This window comes from Trifolium pratense, linkage group LG5 (assembly GCF_020283565.1).
Source record: "Trifolium pratense cultivar HEN17-A07 linkage group LG5, ARS_RC_1.1, whole genome shotgun sequence".
NCBI classification, from domain to species: Eukaryota; Viridiplantae; Streptophyta; class Magnoliopsida; order Fabales; family Fabaceae; genus Trifolium; species Trifolium pratense.
Genome location: NC_060063.1, coordinates 21461029 through 21479149, shown reverse-complemented (window position 1 = coordinate 21479149; position 18121 = coordinate 21461029). Strand labels below are relative to the sequence as shown.

At 34.0% G+C, this 18121-nt stretch overlaps 3 protein-coding genes across 3 annotated transcripts; all 3 read left to right on the top strand.

Moving 5' to 3' along the window:
* The first annotated feature begins 8744 nt into the window (after positions 1–8744).
* On the top strand, positions 8745–9884 carry LOC123885720 (expansin-A23-like). Its single transcript, XM_045935036.1, has 2 exons — positions 8745–8880; positions 9178–9884. Exons 1-2 carry the CDS (start codon positions 8745–8747, stop codon positions 9789–9791), a joined length of 750 nt encoding a protein of 249 aa, XP_045790992.1. The 3' UTR covers positions 9792–9884.
* A 1984-nt stretch (positions 9885–11868) lies between these two features.
* LOC123886235 (expansin-A23-like) lies at positions 11869–12915 on the top strand. The gene is made up of 2 exons (XM_045935568.1): positions 11869–12004; positions 12302–12915. Exons 1-2 carry the CDS (start codon positions 11869–11871, stop codon positions 12913–12915), a joined length of 750 nt encoding a protein of 249 aa, XP_045791524.1.
* A 2081-nt stretch (positions 12916–14996) lies between these two features.
* LOC123885511 (expansin-A23-like) lies at positions 14997–16136 on the top strand. Its single transcript, XM_045934793.1, has 2 exons — positions 14997–15132; positions 15430–16136. The coding sequence occupies exons 1-2, from the start codon at positions 14997–14999 to the stop codon at positions 16041–16043; spliced, it is 750 nt and encodes a 249-aa protein (XP_045790749.1). The 3' UTR covers positions 16044–16136.
* The last annotated feature ends 1985 nt before the right edge of the window (positions 16137–18121 follow it).

Here is an 18121-nt window from a genome sequence, read left to right as displayed (position 1 = left end):
AGAAACTCCTTCATCAGCAATTTCAGTCTCTTCATCTGAGGTTTCAGATGTTGTGACAGTTGTCTCAACATCTTTTGCAGCATCAGTTTCCTTCACAGGTTCTTCCTCAGCGGTTTCAGTTTCTTCATCTTCTCTCAAGGATGTCTCAACATCCTTCATCACAACTTCTTCTGTTTCCACAGGGGCTGATTTTTCAGTTACCATTTCAGCAAGAGTTGGTGATTTATCAGCAATGTCAGACTCAACTTCTGTATGGGTGTCTTCAATCTCCGTTTCAACAGGCATAGAGTTAAGATCTTGCTTTGCAGCGTCAGATCCCAAATTTTCTTCGCGAGGGTCACCAGCAGGAGGAATTGTTTCAACAACTTCAGACACAGGTTTAGGGTTCTGAGATTCTCCTTCGTTGGTTTCAGATGTTTTCTCAGATGTGTTAACATTCGAATCAAACACCAAATCAGACATAGACAGAGAAAACTTAGATTTGTAATCCCTTCTTTTCCTTTTAGAACTTCCTTTACTAGATTTATTACCCAAAGGGGAGATAGCATCACTTACTTTGATGATTTCTTCCTTTTTCTCAACAGATTTTTCTTTTCCTTTCTTCTCAGCGACATTTGTTAGAGCTTTGGGTTTGGAAGCACGAACAGTCGTAACAGGGACGGCGTCCTTGATGATCTTCGAGGAATCGATCTTCGCCTTTGATCGAGTAGAACGGCCAGACTTTGTAGTTTGTGATGATTCAGACATGTTTGAATGAAGGTTTTTGAAGTTTGAGAAGTTGGATAGATGGAGTTTGATGAGCAAAGTGAGAGAATAGGGTTTGCAGACAAAGGTTAGAATTTGGAAGAAGAACAATTGAATGCGTGTGATGATGTATTTAAGGGAAGTTTGTAATGATTTCCCTAAATTAGCGTGCATTGATTGATGGGAGAGAAAACGGTTTCCTTTTGCACGCCTCAACTGCTGTAACTGCTATGCTTCTTCATGCAGGCAAATTCCCAATTTGCCCCTTAAAAATTCAAACTGATTAGCATCAAGCGCCTTTGTAAAAATGTCAGCTAGCTGTTCACTTGTACCAATGTGCTTGAGTTCCACACAATTTTCTTCAACAAGGTCTCTGATGAAATGATGCCTGATGTCTATGTGTTTGGTTCTTGAGTGTTGAACTGGATTCTTTGATATATTGATTGCACTCAAGTTGTCACAATATAATGTCATGACATCTTGGTCGACATTATATTCTTTCAGCATCTGTTTCATCCACATCAACTGTGAACAACTGCTACCTGCAGCTATGTATTCAGCCTCTGCAGTGGATAGAGACACACAATTCTGCTTCTTGCTGAACCAGGAGATCAAGTTGTCACCCAAAAAGAAGCATCCTCCTGAAGTGCTCTTTCTATCATCAGCACTTCCAGCCCAATCTGCATCACAATACCCTATCAAAGTTGAGTTCTTGGTCTGGGAATACAGAATCCCATAATCACTGGTGCCCTTTATATACTTCAGAATCCTCTTGACTTGCACAAGATGGCTCATCTTTGGCTTGGCTTGATATCTTGCACAAACACCAACAGCAAAGGTGATGTCTGGTCTACTAGCTGTAAGATACAAGAGACTGCCAATCATGCTCCTGTATAGGCTTTGGTCAACATCAATGCCATTCTCATCTTTGGTTAGCTTCAGATGAGTAGCAGCTGGTGTTCTCTTGTGTGCTGCAGTGTCCATTCCAAACTTTTTGACCATGTTCTTCGCATACTTGCTTTGAGAGACAAATATGGTGTCTTCCATTTGTTTTACTTGCAGACCAAGGAAATATGTCAGCTCACCTACCAAACTCATTTCAAACTCTGATTGCATTTGTTGTACAAAATGTTGCACCATCTTTTCAGACATTCCACCAAATACTATGTCATCAACATAAATTTGGGCAATCATCAACTTCTCTTCTTGTTCTTTGACAAACAAGGTTTTGTCATGGCCTCCTTTTCTGTATCCTTGACTAACAAGGAAATTTGTCAGCCTCTCATACCAAGCCCTTGGAGCTTGTTTCAATCCATAAAGCGCCTTCTTCAGCTTGTACACATGATCAGGATTGGCAGGATCTACAAAACCTTTTGGCTGCTCCACATAAACTTCTTCATGTAAGTACCCATTAAGAAAGGCACTTTTGACATCCATTTGGTACAGCTTAAATTTGAAGATGCAAGCTATACCAAGAAGTAGCCTAATGGATTCCAGTCTTGCTACTGGCGCAAATGTTTCATCAAAATCAAGTCCTTCAACCTGAGTATACCCTTGAGCCACTAATCTTGCCTTGTTTCTTGTTACAACACCATTTTCATCTGACTTGTTCTTGAACACCCATTTTGTGCCTATGACATTAACACCATTGGGTCTAGGTACAAGATCCCACACATCACTTCTTCTAAACTGAGTTAATTCATCTTGCATGGCTTCTATCCAAAACTCATCAGTGAGAGCCTCTTTTACATTTTTAGGCTCGACCTTTGAGACAAAACATGAATTAGTAACCACTTCATTTGTCCTTCTTGTAGCAATTCCCTGGTTAGGGTTTCCTATGATGAGATCCTTGGGATGGTTCTTCTGTATTCTTATTGAAGGAACTTTACTCACAGGACGCGGTGTAGGAATGGTTGATTCATCATCTGAATCTGATTCCTTATCTGCTACAGCTTCTTCAGATGTTGGCAAAGTTGTTGCAACATCATCTTCAGTATCAGATGTTTTAGCAGGTGTCAAATCATCTATCACAACATTGATAGATTCTACTATTACCTTAGTTCTCTGGTTGTAAACTCTATAGGCTCTGCTGTTTGTTGAGTATCCAAGAAACAATCCTTCTTCACTTTTGGGATCCATTTTTCTTCTGTGCTCTCTATCAGATAGGATATAGCACTTACTTCCAAACACATGAAAGTGTTTGACAGATGGTTTTCTGCCTTTCCACAGTTCATATAGTGTAGTAGAAGTTCCAGTTCTGAGTGTGACACGATTGTGAATATAACAAGCAGTATGCATAGCCTCAGCCCAGAATTGATATGAAAGATGTTTTGCATGCAACATCACTCTGGCTGACTCTTGTATTGTCCTGTTCTTCCTCTCAACAACACCATTTTGTTGAGGTGTGATTGGAGCTGAAAATTCATGCTTGATTCCTTCAGAGATGCAGAATTCAAGAAAGCTTGCATTCTCAAACTCTTTACCATGATCACTTCGTATCCTAACAATAGCAGAGTTCTTTTCTCTTTGGAGTTGAAGACAAAGTTCTTTGAATGCATCAAAACTTTCAGATTTGTCTTTTAGAAATTCAATCCATGTGAACCTTGAAAAATCATCTACCATGACAAACGCGTACCTTTTTCCTCCAAGGCTCTCCACTTGCATTGGCCCCATCAGGTCTATGTGCAATAATTCTAGTACCCTTGTTGTGGTAAGATGTTGCAACTTTGGATGCGACATCTTTGTCTGCTTTCCTATTTGACATTCTCCACATATACTCCCTTCCTCTATTTTGAGCTTTGGAAGTCCTCTGATTGCCTCTTTAGCTATTGCCTTTTTCATGCCTTTGAGGTGTAGGTGGCCAAGTTTTTGATGCCACAATTTTACCTCATCTTCTTTGCTAATAAGACATGTGGATACATCTTCTTCTTTAGGAATCCAGAGATAACAGTTGTCTCTAGACCTTACTCCTTTCATCAACAGCTCTCCTTGCTCGTTTGTAACTAGGCATTCAGCTTTTGTGAAGTTAACTTTCATGCCTTGATCACAAAGTTGGCTTATGCTGATTAGATTAGCTTTAAGCCCTTTTACAAGCAGCACATTATCAAGCTTTGGTAAGCCATGGTTTGCAAGTTTACCAACTCCCTTGATCTCTCCTTTGGCTCCATCTCCAAAGGTCACAAAACTGGTAGCATATGACTTCAAGTCTTCAAGATAATGTTCAACACCTGTCATGTGTCTAGAACAGCCACTATCAAAGTACCAGGTTTCTCTTGAAGAAGCTCTCAAGGATGTATGAGCTATTAGACCTGTGATCTTCTTCTTTTCTCTCCATTCCTGTCTTGTCGTAACATTAGGAAAGACAGGAGTATAGAATTCTTGATGAACTCTCCTTGGATATCCGTGCAGCCTATAGCAGAAAGGCCTAATGTGTCCTTTCCTGCCACAATGATGACATGTCCAGTTATAGAACCTGGGCATAGAATGTCCCATCAGATGTTGCGACAATCCTCCTGACACAAACGTGCTGTTGATTGGAGTATGTATAGTAGCATTGTTGAACTTCATCTGCTGCTTTACTCTTTCATGTTCAAAACCAATGGGCTTAGGTTTCCCATAGTTTTGTCTCTGTAACATTTCCTCAAAGGCATCAGTACCTTTGGTCATCATTTTAGCCACTTTAGTGACTTGATCTAAATCAGCATTTAATTTGGTTACTTCTTCATTCTGTTCAGCAACTTTACACAAGAGGTTAGACTTCTCCATTTCCAGCTGTTGAATTTGACTACTCTGATCTTCAACCTTAGCATTGAGATTATCAATGTTTATGAGTAAGTCATTTTTCTCAGCTTGTAGTTTACCATTGATCTTCTTTTGTTTCTCTAATGCTTTGCAAACTTCTATACTTCTAGTATGAAGATCTTTATAAGTAGCAGCTAGTTCCTCATAAGTTACCTCCTCATCACATGATTCTGAGTCAGATACACAAACTCCTGTTAAAGCATTAACAAACTTGGCAGATTCTTCCTCCTCTGAATCTGTATCAGACCATGAAACCACAAGACTTTTCTTTTGCCTTTTTAGAAAGGTTGGACATTCAGGTCTGATATGTCCAAAACCTTCACATTCATGGCATTTCATTCCTCTTTCATCTTCATTTGTCTTTTTCTGAAAGCTGGACTGTTTGTTGTTGTTGAGTCGTCCATTTGGCTTGTGCCTTTGATCCACTTTCTTCATCAACTTGTTGAACTGTCTTCCAAGCATAGCCATAGATTCAGCTAAGCTTTCTTCACCTTCAGATTCAATTTGTAAGTCATCAGCAGCACTTTTTGAAGCAAAGGCTAGATTCTTATCTTTCTTTTCATTTCTCCTGTTTAGGCCAATTTCATAGGTCTGAAGTGATCCTATGAGTTCATCTAAATTTAGACTTGAAAGATCATGAGCCTCCTCAATAGCTGTCACCTTCATATCAAATCTTTTAGGCAAAGATCTGAGTATTTTTCCAACTAGCTCCTCATCTGAGATAGGTTTTCCAAGTGCATCAAACGAATTTGCAAAATCAAGCACATTCATCTGAAAGTCATGAATGGTTTCTTCCTCCTTCATTCTGAGATTCTCAAAATTGGTTTTGAGCATCTGAAGTTTAGATAGCTTAACTTTTGATGTTCCTTCATGAGCTTTTCTCAGAACTTCCCAGGCATGCTTAGCAGTAATACATCTCTTAACAAGCCTGAACATGTTTGCATCCACACCATTAAAAATAGCATAAAAGGCTTTGGAGTTGCCAAGTGCCAGATCATCCTCATCTTTAGTCCATTCATCATTTGGCTTCTTGACATCAGTTTTATTGCCATCTTTGTCAAGAACCATTGGTGGTTCCCATCCACGTAACACAGCCTTCCATGTCCTACTGTCAATTGATTTTATGAAAGCCTCCATTTTAGATTTCCAATAATCATAGTTCTCAGGACCTGTCAGTAAGGGGGGTTTAGACACTGACCCTCCTTCTTTATCCATTGTACCAGAAAGTACTCTCCCTGGAGCTCACCCAAAATAACAGAACAGGGTGCCTGCTCTGATGCCAATTGAAATTCTGGTATCACTAGAATGATGTTGCCTAAGATGTCCCAACAACTACTTTATGATTAATGTTGTTTCTTTTGTTGGCACATCTTATATAACATATAAAAAACTGACAGAAAATAAATAAATGACACAAGTAATTGTTAACCCAGTTCAGCCAACTGCCTACTCTGGGGGATACCAATCCAGGAAGGAAATCCACTAATAGCTCTAGTTACTAAGACCTCCAGCAAACCCTAGGATTTACGCCTTACACTAAGACCTCCAGCAAACCCCTGGTTTACGTCTTATAACCTCGACACTACTCATGCAACTTCTGCCTAGGAACTCCTAGACATGAGATCCCATCTCACTTCCACTCACACAACACAACCTGTGTTGATTATACAATGTTAAGAATGATGTGGCGACAACTTGCCAAGACAACACTTCACTTTTGCTTAAAAGCTTCAAGTGAATCACACACGGTAAACTCCGTACTTCAAAGCTTAGGAGTAACCTTAAACTAATAAACTTACTTCTTAGCTCGTGTTATAGAATCCACAAGCAAGAATTACAATCAAATAATAAAAGACTCAACAAAGACTCAACAAAGACTCAATATGTGTAACTGATATTTTTCAATAAGATACTTAGTCTTGAGCTTGGTCTTCGTATATATAATGATCTAGCACGCTCCTCTTTCTTCATTACTGATAGGACGCTCCTTGTAGCTCATAAAAGGTGATCTGATTTTCTTTTGATCTTCATCAAGAGTGTATAGAAACTTTCCAAAAGTGTTTAAGGACTTTATAGGATAATTGTGATCATACCGTTGTACCATTAAGTCTTATCTTATCCTTAAAGCTCCTGATCAGATCAAATCTCCATTGAGCGTGCTCTTTAAGTGGATTTCCATAAATAGCAGATGCTCTCATAAATGCGCGAGATTTCCTTGAATAAATATGATGTTGTAACATGTTTTCCAACATCTTGTTAGTATATTTGTTTTAGCAAAATTAAGCCAATTCAAATATCCAACAAAATGATATTTCCAAATCCAGTTAGAATTCTAGTTTGTTTTTGCCATTTATATATAAAAAAAATACTAATTTGTTTTTTTGGTCAATATTTTTAGACTTATATAAATGACATTTTTCACAAGTGAATTGTATATAGACTTATAAAAAACTTACATATTGTGAAATTCTATATACAATTCATTTGTTAAAAAAGCTATTTAATACATTCAAGACAAATTTAGTTATTATATATATACATGTGAATGTATGCGCGCACATACACTTTTTTATGGTATATATATTCATTAATAGTGTACGTAATAGAGTATAGTTGTCGAAATTTGGGGCATTTATCTGTTATTAAAGCTTGCGCGTCAGTGACAGAGTTGTTCAATGAATCAACCTTATTATCTCATTGTTTCTCGTATTTCATCGCTATCACGTATAAAAACTGTGGAATATGATTCATTTTCTCCTTATCAAGTTCCGGAGATGAATCCACTCTCATTCAACTCGAAACTCCGAATTATCTATAACTTCCTTCATGGTACAATAATACGTGGAACACACCCTAACCCCGTTAAAACTTTTGCTCCAAATAAGCCCATACCACTTTCCGCATGGATAATTGTTCCTAACTTAGAAAATTAATACCTCTCCGGACACCCTTATTTGAACCCCACCAAAAAGAATTCATCATCCTCTCCAATTTTTCACCGAGGGATGACGGTAGCAAAAATGTGCTCATATAGTAAGTTGGAATAGCTTGAGTCACAAATTTCACAAACAAATGACAAGTATCACTAAAACTCACATAACATTTTTCACATGCTCCATTAAATTTTTCTTTCTATAGGAGAAGTGACAAATACCACTGAAACTTGCATACACAATTGCAAAGTTTCGAGTTTGACCTTGGATGAAAGTAGCACCGTTTGAAACATTTTTTTTGAGATTTCATATTATAGAAGAAGGAAAAATTACACTCACAACCCCTGAAATCTATTTAAATGATATCGACAACTCCCTCTAGTTTTATAAACTTACACTAATCTCCCTTTAATTCATATCAAATACACAAATACCTCCCTTTCTCATTAACGATGTTCATTTTCTGTTAACTGTTTTCATAGTTTTTTTTTATAAGAAACTTTTTTCATAGTTGATCGTTGTTAAATGTTGAACATGTCACCCCAATTTACAATCAAATTAGTTTTATCATTAGTATTATGTTGACGACAGCCAATTATGTGATTATCGTTTCAAATAAGTTGTTGTTATATGTTTTATTTATAGTCAATTAGCTCTATATCGTCTTTATACCAACAAAATGTAACAAAAAGAAAGAGAAAGGGAATTTGGTTCGAGAAAACTAAGAGGTTGATGGGACATAAGATGAAATGGTGATGAAGTCATTTTATAGAATCTTAAGCAAAAATGAGTTGACTTTATTGTGGTGTTTGCCCTCTTTTAGGCCTGGTTTGTTTCAGACTTTCTAGCAAAAAAAAAATCAATTTTTTTTATTTTACTTGTGTTTGTTTTAGATTTTTTCAAAAATCATTTTAGTAAAAAGAAAATCATTTTTTCCTTCAAAATGAAAAGCTATTTCCAATAGCTTTTTTCAAAATCTATTATTTTGAAAATCATTTTCTGAGAATTTATCCTATATATGCAAATGTTAATTCTTTAATGAATTTATCTTCTTTATTTTTTGGACAATTGACTTTTTATTAGTCTTGAGAGTTGACTATTATTTTTAGTCGTCTTGAGAATTGACTTTATTTCTTTATTTGTCTTGAGAATTGAAATATATCCTTTTATATTTATTTTGATTTCCTTTAAATACCATCATTTATTCACTACTCTAACATGCAAATATTCCACAACCCTTTTTTGTGTCTTTGACGTACCTCAGTCATGGCTATGTCTCACTCTTTCATTCCTCTGGTCTTTTTCATATTGCTACTTATACAGACCATAGCTGGCATTGACCTAAATTGGTATGATGCTCATGCAACCTTCTACGGTGGTCCTTCAGGAGCTGGAACCATGCGTAAGTTCTAAAATTAAACTTCGATTTTTTACTTTATAACATTTTAGATGATACAAATCGTTTATACGTAATTTATTCTCTCAACAATAAAGAACAATGAATCTCAATTATTTTGTTTGTCTAATATTCTTCACCCACATGCAATTGTAAATAAAATCATATTTCAATTTTTTAATATCATATGGTATGCGTTAGATGAAGTTCAGATGACTAATCCTTATTATTTATTATATATACATGAATTAAGAATAAATGAGCAACAAATCGTGCCGCTAATCCTTTCTTGTATTTGTGCAGAGGGGGCTTGTGGTTATGGTGATCTGTACAAACAAGGATATGGACTTGCAAACACAGCACTAAGCACAGCTCTATTCAATAATGGAGCTACTTGTGGTGCTTGTTTTCAGTTATTTTGTGTCAACGATCCCCAATGGTGCATAAAGGGCGCAAAGCCAATCACAGTAACCGCAACAAATTTTTGTCCTCCAAATTCCGCCCAGCCCGGTGCTTGTAACCCACCACTAAAACACTTTGACTTAAGTTATAAAATGTTCACTTCTGTTGCCTACGAAAAAGGCGGTATCATACCCGTTAAATATCGACGTGTTTCATGTGTGAAACAAGGGGGTGTTAGGTTTGAGATCAACGGAAACCCTAATTTCTTGTTTGTTTTGGTGTTCAATGTTGCCAATGCTGGTGATGTTTCTCGTGTTAGTGTCAAAGGGTCTAAGACTGGATGGATTCCCATGAAGCGCAATTTTGGACAAAAGTGGAATACTGGAGTGAATTTGGTAGGACAAGCTTTGTCATTTCAAGTTACTACAAGTGATGGAAAAACTTTGGAGTTTTATTCAGTTTCTCCTTACAACTGGCAATTTGGACAGACTTATCAGAGCCAGGGTAATTTTTAGATAAAATTTAACTCATAAATATATCAAGTCACAAAATTATTAGGAGAATTGAGTTAAGAGATAATAATTATTGTGAGTATCATGTTATTTCAATTCTAGCATTTTGATGAAATAAAAGTCTACGGTTTATAATTTTTAAAATGGTTTTCTTGTACACCTTTTCGTTGTATAATTAATGTTTAAATGATATTTCCAAATCCACTTAGAATTCTAGTTTGTTTTTGCCATTTATATATAAAAAAATACTAATTTGTTTTTTTGGTCAATATTTTTAGACTTATATAAATGACATTTTTCACAAGTGAATTGTATATAGACTTATAAAAAATTACATATTGTGAAATTCTATATACAATTCATTTGTTAAAAAAGCTATTTAAAACATTCAAGACAAATTTAGTTATTATATATATACATGTGAGTGTATGCGCGCGCATACACTTTTTTATGGTATATATATTCATTAATAGTGTACGTAATAGAGTATAGTTGTCAAAATTTGGGGCATTTATCTGTTATTAAAGCTTGCGCGTCAGTGACAGAGTTGTTCAATGAATCAACCTTATTATCTCATTGTTTCTCGTATTTCATCGCTATCACGTATAAAAACTGTGGAATATGATTCATTTTCTCCTTATCAAGTTCCGGAGATGAATCCACTCTCATTCAACTCGAAACTCCGAATTATCTATAACTTCCTTCATGGTACAATAATACGTGGAACACACCCTAACCCCGTTAAAACTTTTGCTCCAAATAAGTCCATACCACTTTTCGCATGGATAATTTTTCCTAACTTAGAAAATTAATACCTCTTCGGACACCCTTATTTGAACCCCACCAAAAAGAATTCATCATCCTCTCCAATTTTTCACCGAGGGATGACGGTAGCAAAAATGTGCTCATATAGTAAGTTGGAATAGCTTGAGTCACAAATTTCATAAACAAATGACAAGTATCACTAAAACTCACATAACATTTTTCACATGCTCCATTAAATTTTTCTTTCTATAGGCAAAGTGACAAATACCACTGAAACTTGCATACACAATTGCAAAGTTTCGAGTTTGACCTTGGATGAAAGTAGCACCGTTTGAAACATTTTTTTGAGATTTCATATTATAGAAGAAGGAAAAATTACACTCACAACCCCTGAAATCTATTTAAATGATATCGACAACTCCCTCTAGTTTTATAAACTTACACTAATCTCCCTTTAATTCATATCAAATACACAAATACCTCCCTTTCTCATTAACGATGTTCATTTTTTGTTAACTGTTTTCATAGTTTTTTTTTTATAAGAAACTTTTTTCATAGTTGATCGTTGTTAAATGTTGAACATGTCACCCCAATTTACAATCAAATTAGTTTTATCATTAGTATTATGTTGACGACAGCCAATTTTGTGATTATCGTTTCAAATAAGTTGTTGTTATATGTTTTATTTATAGTCAATTAGCTCTATATCGTCTTTATACCAACAAAATGTAACAAAAAGAAAGAGAAAGGGAATTTGGTTCAAGAAAACTAAGAGGTTGATGGGACATAAGATGAAATGGTGATGATGTCATTTTATAAAATCTTAAGCAAAAATGAGTTGACTTTATTGTGGTGTTTGCCCTCTTTTAGGCCTGGTTTGTTTCAGACTTTCTAGCAAAAAAAAAAATCAATTTTTTTTTATTTTAATTGTGTTTGTTTTAGATTTTTTCAAAAATCATTTTAGTAAAAAGAAAATCATTTTTTCCTACAAAATGAAAAGCTATTTCCAATAGCTTTTTTCAAAATCTATTATTTTGAAAATCATTTTCTGAGAATTTATCCTATATATGCAAATGTTAATTCTTTAATGAATTTATCTTCTTTATTTTTTGGACAATTGACTTTTTATTAGTCTTGAGAGTTGACTATTATTTTTACTCGTCTCGAGAATTGACTTTATTTCTTAATTTGTCTTTTGAATTGAAACATATCCTTTTATATTTATTTTGATTTCCTTTAAATACCACCATTGATTCACCACTCTAACATGCAAATATTCCACAACCCTTTTTTGTGTCTTTTACGTACCTCAGTCATGGCTATGTCTCACTCTTTCAGTCCTCTGGTCTTTTTCATATTGCTACTTATACAGGCCATAGCTGGCATTGACCTAAATTGGTATGATGCTCATGCAACCTTCTACGGTGGTCCTTCTGGAGCTGGAACCATGCGTAAGTTCTAAAATTAAAGTTCGATTTTTTACTTTATAACATTTTAGATGATACAAATCGTTTATACGTAATTTATTCTCTCAACAATAAAGAACAATGAATCTCAATTATTTTGTTTGTCTAATATTCTTCACCCACATGCAATTATAAATAAAATCATATTTCAATTTTTTAATATCATATGGTATGCGTTAGATGAAGTTCAGATGACTAATCCTTATTATTTATTATATATACATGAATTAAGAATAAATGAGCAACAAATCGTGCCGCTAATCCTTTCTTGTATTTGTGCAGAGGGGGCTTGTGGTTATGGTGATCTGTACAAACAAGGATATGGACTTGCAAACACAGCACTAAGCACAGCTCTATTCAATAATGGAGCTACTTGTGGTGCTTGTTTTCAGTTATTTTGTGTCAACGATCCCCAATGGTGCATAAAGGGCGCAAAGCCAATCACAGTAACCGCAACAAATTTTTGTCCTCCAAATTCCGCCCAGCCCGGTGCTTGTAACCCACCACTAAAACACTTTGACTTAAGTTATAAAATGTTCACTTCTGTTGCCTACGAAAAAGGCGGTATCATACCCGTTAAATATCGACGTGTTTCATGTGTGAAACAAGGGGGTGTTAGGTTTGAGATCAACGGAAACCCTAATTTCTTGTTTGTTTTGGTGTTCAATGTTGCCAATGCTGGTGATGTTTCTCGTGTTAGTGTCAAAGGGTCTAAGACTGGATGGATTCCCATGAAGCGCAATTTTGGACAAAAGTGGAATACTGGAGTGAATTTGGTAGGACAAGCTTTGTCATTTCAAGTTACTACAAGTGATGGAAAAACTTTGGAGTTTTATTCAGTTTCTCCTTACAACTGGCAATTTGGACAGACTTATCAGAGCCAGGGTAATTTTTAGATAAAATTTAACTCATAAATATATCAAGTCACAAAATTATTAGGAGAATTGAGTTAAGAGATAATAATTATTGTGAGTATCATGTTATTTCAATTCTAGCATTTTGATGAAATAAAAGTCTACGGTTTATAATTTTTAAAATGGCTTTCTTGTACACCTTTTCGTTGTATAATTTATGTTTAAATGATATTTCCAAATCCACTTAGAATTCTAGTTTGTTTTTGCCATTTATATATAAAAAAAAATACTAATTTATTTTTTTGGTCAATATTTTTAGACTTATATAAATGACATTTTTCACAAGTGAATTGAATATAGACTTATAAAAAATTACATATTGTGAAATTCTATATACAATTCATTTGTTAAAAAAGCTATTTAATATATTCAAGACAAATTTAGTTAATATATATATACATGTGAGTGTATGCGCGCACATACACTTTTTTATGGTATATATATTCATTAATAGTGTACGTAATAGAGTATAGTTGTCGAAATTTGGGGCATTTATCTGTTATTAAAGCTTGCGCGTCAGTGACAGAGTTGTTCAATGAATCAACCTTATTATCTCCTTTTTTCTCGTATTTCATCGCTATCACGTATAAAAACTGTGGAATATGATTCATTTTCTCCTTATCAAGTTCCGGAGATGAATCCACTCTCATTCAACTCGAAACTCCGAATTATCTATAACTTCCTTCATGGTACAATAATACGTGGAACACACCCTAACCCCGTTAAAACTTTTGCTCCAAATAAGCCCATACCACTTTCCGCATGGATAATTGTTCCTAACTTAGAAAATCAATACCTCTCCGGACACCCTTATTTGAACCCCACCAAAAAGAATTCATCATCCTCTCCAATTTTTCACCGAGGGATGACGGTAGCAAAAATGTGCTCATATAGTAAGTTGGAATAGCTTGAGTCACAAATTTCACGAACAAATGACAAGTATCACTAAAACTCACATAACATTTTTCACATGCTCCATTAAATTTTTCTTTCTATAGGCAAAGTGACAAATACCACTGAAACTTGCATACACAATTGCAAAGTTTCGAGTTTGACCTTGGATGAAAGTAGCACTGTTTGAAACATTTTTTTGAGATTTCATATTATAGAAGAAGGAAAAATTACACTCACAACCCCTGGAATCTATTTAAATGATATCGACAACTCCCTCTAGTTTTATAAACTTACACTAATCTCCCTTTAATTCATATCAAATACACAAATACCTCCCTTTCTCATTAACGATGTTCATTTTCTGTTAACTGTTTTCATAGTTTTTTTTTATAAGAAACTTTTTTCATAGTTGATCGTTGTTAAATGTTGAACATGTCACCGCAATTTACAATCAAATTAGTTTTATCATTTGTATTATATTGACGACAACCAATTTTGTGATTATCGTTTCAAATAAGTTGTTGTTATATGTTTTATTTATAGTCAATTAGCTCTATATCGTTTTTATACCAACAAAATGTAACAAAAAGAAAGAGAAAGGGAATTTGGTTCGAGAAAACTAAGGTTGATGGGACATAAGATGAAATGGTGATGAAGTCATTTTATAGAATCTTAAGTAAAAATGAGTTGACTTTATTGTGGTGTTTGCCCTCTTTTAGGCCTGGTTTGTTTCAGACTTTCTAGCAAAAAAAAAAAAAAAAATCAATTTTTTTTATTTTACTTGTGTTTGTTTTAGATTTTTTCAAAAATCATTTTAGTAAAAAGAAAATAATTTTTTCCTACAAAATGAAAAGCTATTTCCAATAGCTTTTTTCAAAATCTATTATTTTGAAAATCATTTTCTAAGATTTTATCATATATATGCAAATGTTAATTCTTTAATGAATTTATCTTCTTTATTTTTTGGACAATTGACTTTTTATTAGTCTTGAGAGTTGACTATTATTTTTAGTCGTCTCGAGAATTCACTTTATATCTTTATTTGTCTTGAGAATTGAAATATATCCTTTTATATTTATTTTCATTTCCTTTAAATACCATCATTTATTCAACACTCTAACATGCAAATATTCCACAACCCTTTTTTGTGTCTTTTACGTACCTCAGTCATGGCTATGTCTCACTCTTTCATTCCTCTGGTCTTTTTCATATTGCTACTTATACAGGCCATAGCTGGCATTGACCTAAATTGGTATGATGCTCATGCAACCTTCTACGGTGGTCCTTCAGGAGCTGGAACCATGCGTAAGTTCTAAAATTAAACTTCGATTTTTTACTTTATAACATTTTAGATGATACAAATCGTTTATACGTAATTTATTCTCTCAACAATAAAGAACAATGAATCTCAATTATTTTGTTTGTCTAATATTCTTCACCCACATGCAATTGTAAATAAAATCATATTTCAATTTTTTAATATCATATGGTATGCGTTAGATGAAGTTAAGATGACTAATCCTTATTATTTATTATATATACATGAATTAAGAATAAATGAGCAACAAATCGTGCCGCTAATCCTTTCTTGTATTTGTGCAGAGGGGGCTTGTGGTTATGGTGATCTGTACAAACAAGGATATGGACTTGCAAACACAGCACTAAGCACAGCTCTATTCAATAATGGAGCTACTTGTGGTGCTTGTTTTCAGTTATTTTGTGTCAACGATCCCCAATGGTGCATAAAGGGCGCAAAGCCAATCACAGTAACCGCAACAAATTTTTGTCCTCCAAATTCCGCCCAGCCCGGTGCTTGTAACCCACCACTAAAACACTTTGACTTAAGTTATAAAATGTTCACTTCTATTGCCTACGAAAAAGGCGGTATCATACCCGTTAAATATCGACGTGTTTCATGTGTGAAACAAGGGGGTGTTAGGTTTGAGATCAACGGAAACCCTAATTTCTTGTTTGTTTTGGTGTTCAATGTTGCCAATGCTGGTGATGTTTCTCGTGTTAGTGTCAAAGGGTCTAAGACTGGATGGATTCCCATGAAGCGCAATTTTGGACAAAAGTGGAATACTGGAGTGAATTTGGTAGGACAAGCTTTGTCATTTCAAGTTACTACAAGTGATGGAAAAACTTTGGAGTTTTATTCAGTTTCTCCTTACAACTGGCAATTTGGACAGACTTATCAGAGCCAGGGTAATTTTTAGATAAAATTTAACTCATAAATATATCAAGTCACAAAATTATTAGGAGAATTGAGTTAAGAGATAATAATTATTGTGAGTATCATGTTATTTCAATTCTAGCATTTTGATGAAATAAAAGTCTACGGTTTATAATTTTTAAAATGGCTTTCTTGTACACCTTTTCGTTGTATAATTTATGTTTAAATGATATTTCCAAATCCACTTAGAATTCTAGTTTGTTTTTGCCATTTATATATAAAAAAAAATACTAATTTATTTTTTTGGTCAATATTTTTAGACTTATATAAATGACATTTTTCACAAGTGAATTGAATATAGACTTATAAAAAATTACATATTGTGAAATTCTATATACAATTCATTTGTTAAAAAAGCTATTTAATACATTCAAGACAAATTTAGTTATTATATATATACATGTGAATGTATGCGCGCACATACACTTTTTTATGGTATATATATTCATTAATAGTGTACGTAATAGAGTATAGTTGTCGAAATTTGGGGCATTTATCTGTTATTAAAGCTTGCGCGTCAGTGACAGAGTTGTTCAATGAATCAACCTTATTATCTCCTTTTTTCTCGTATTTCATCGCTATCACGTATAAAAACTGTGGAATATGATTCATTTTCTCCTTATCAAGTTCCGGAGATGAATCCACTCTCATTCAACTCGAAACTCCGAATTATCTATAACTTCCTTCATGGTACAATAATACGTGGAACACACCCTAACCCCGTTAAAACTTTTGCTCCAAATAAGCCCATACCACTTTCCGCATGGATAATTGTTCCTAACTTAGAAAATCAATACCTCTCCGGACACCCTTATTTGAACCCCACCAAAAAGAATTCATCATCCTCTCCAATTTTTCACCGAGGGATGACGGTAGCAAAAATGTGCTCATATAGTAAGTTGGAATAGCTTGAGTCACAAATTTCACGAACAAATGACAAGTATCACTAAAACTCACATAACATTTTTCACATGCTCCATTAAATTTTTCTTTCTATAGGCAAAGTGACAAATACCACTGAAACTTGCATACACAATTGCAAAGTTTCGAGTTTGACCTTGGATGAAAGTAGCACCGTTTGAAACATTTTTTTTGAGATTTCATATTATAGAAGAAGGAAAAATTACACTCACAACCCCTGAAATCTATTTAAATGATATCGACAACTCCCTCTAGTTTTATAAACTTACACTAATCTCCCTTTAATTCATATCAAATACACAAATACCTCCCTTTCTCATTAACGATGTTCAATTTCTGTTAACTGTTTTCATAGTTTTTTTTTATAAGAAACTTTTTTCATAGTTGATCGTTGTTAAATGTTGAACATGTCACCGCAATTTACAATCAAATTAGTTTTATCATTTGTATTATATTGACGACAACCAATTTTGTGATTATCGTTTCAAATAAGTTGTTGTTATATGTTTTATTTATAGTCAATTAGCTCTATATCGTTTTTATACCAACAAAATGTAACAAAAAGAAAGAGAAAGGGAATTTGGTTCGAGAAAACTAAGGTTGATGGGACATAAGATGAAATGGTGATGAAGTCATTTTATAGAATCTTAAGTAAAAATGAGTTGACTTTATTGTGGTGTTTGCCCTCTTTTAGGCCTGGTTTGTTTCAGACTTTCTAGCAAAAAAAAAAAAATCAATTTTTTTTATTTTACTTGTGTTTGTTTTAGATTTTTTCAAAAATCATTTTAGTAAAAAGAAAATAATTTTTTCCTACAAAATGAAAAGCTATTTCCAATAGCTTTTTTCAAAATCTATTATTTTGAAAATCATTTTCTAAGATTTTATCATATATATGCAAATGTTAATTCTTTAATGAATTTATCTTCTTTATTTTTTGGACAATTGACTTTTTATTAGTCTTGAGAGTTGACTATTATTTTTAGTCGTCTCGAGAATTCACTTTATATCTTTATTTGTCTTGAGAATTGAAATATATCCTTTTATATTTATTTTCATTTCCTTTAAATACCATCATTTATTCAACACTCTAACATGCAAATATTCCACAACCCTTTTTTGTGTCTTTTACGTACCTCAGTC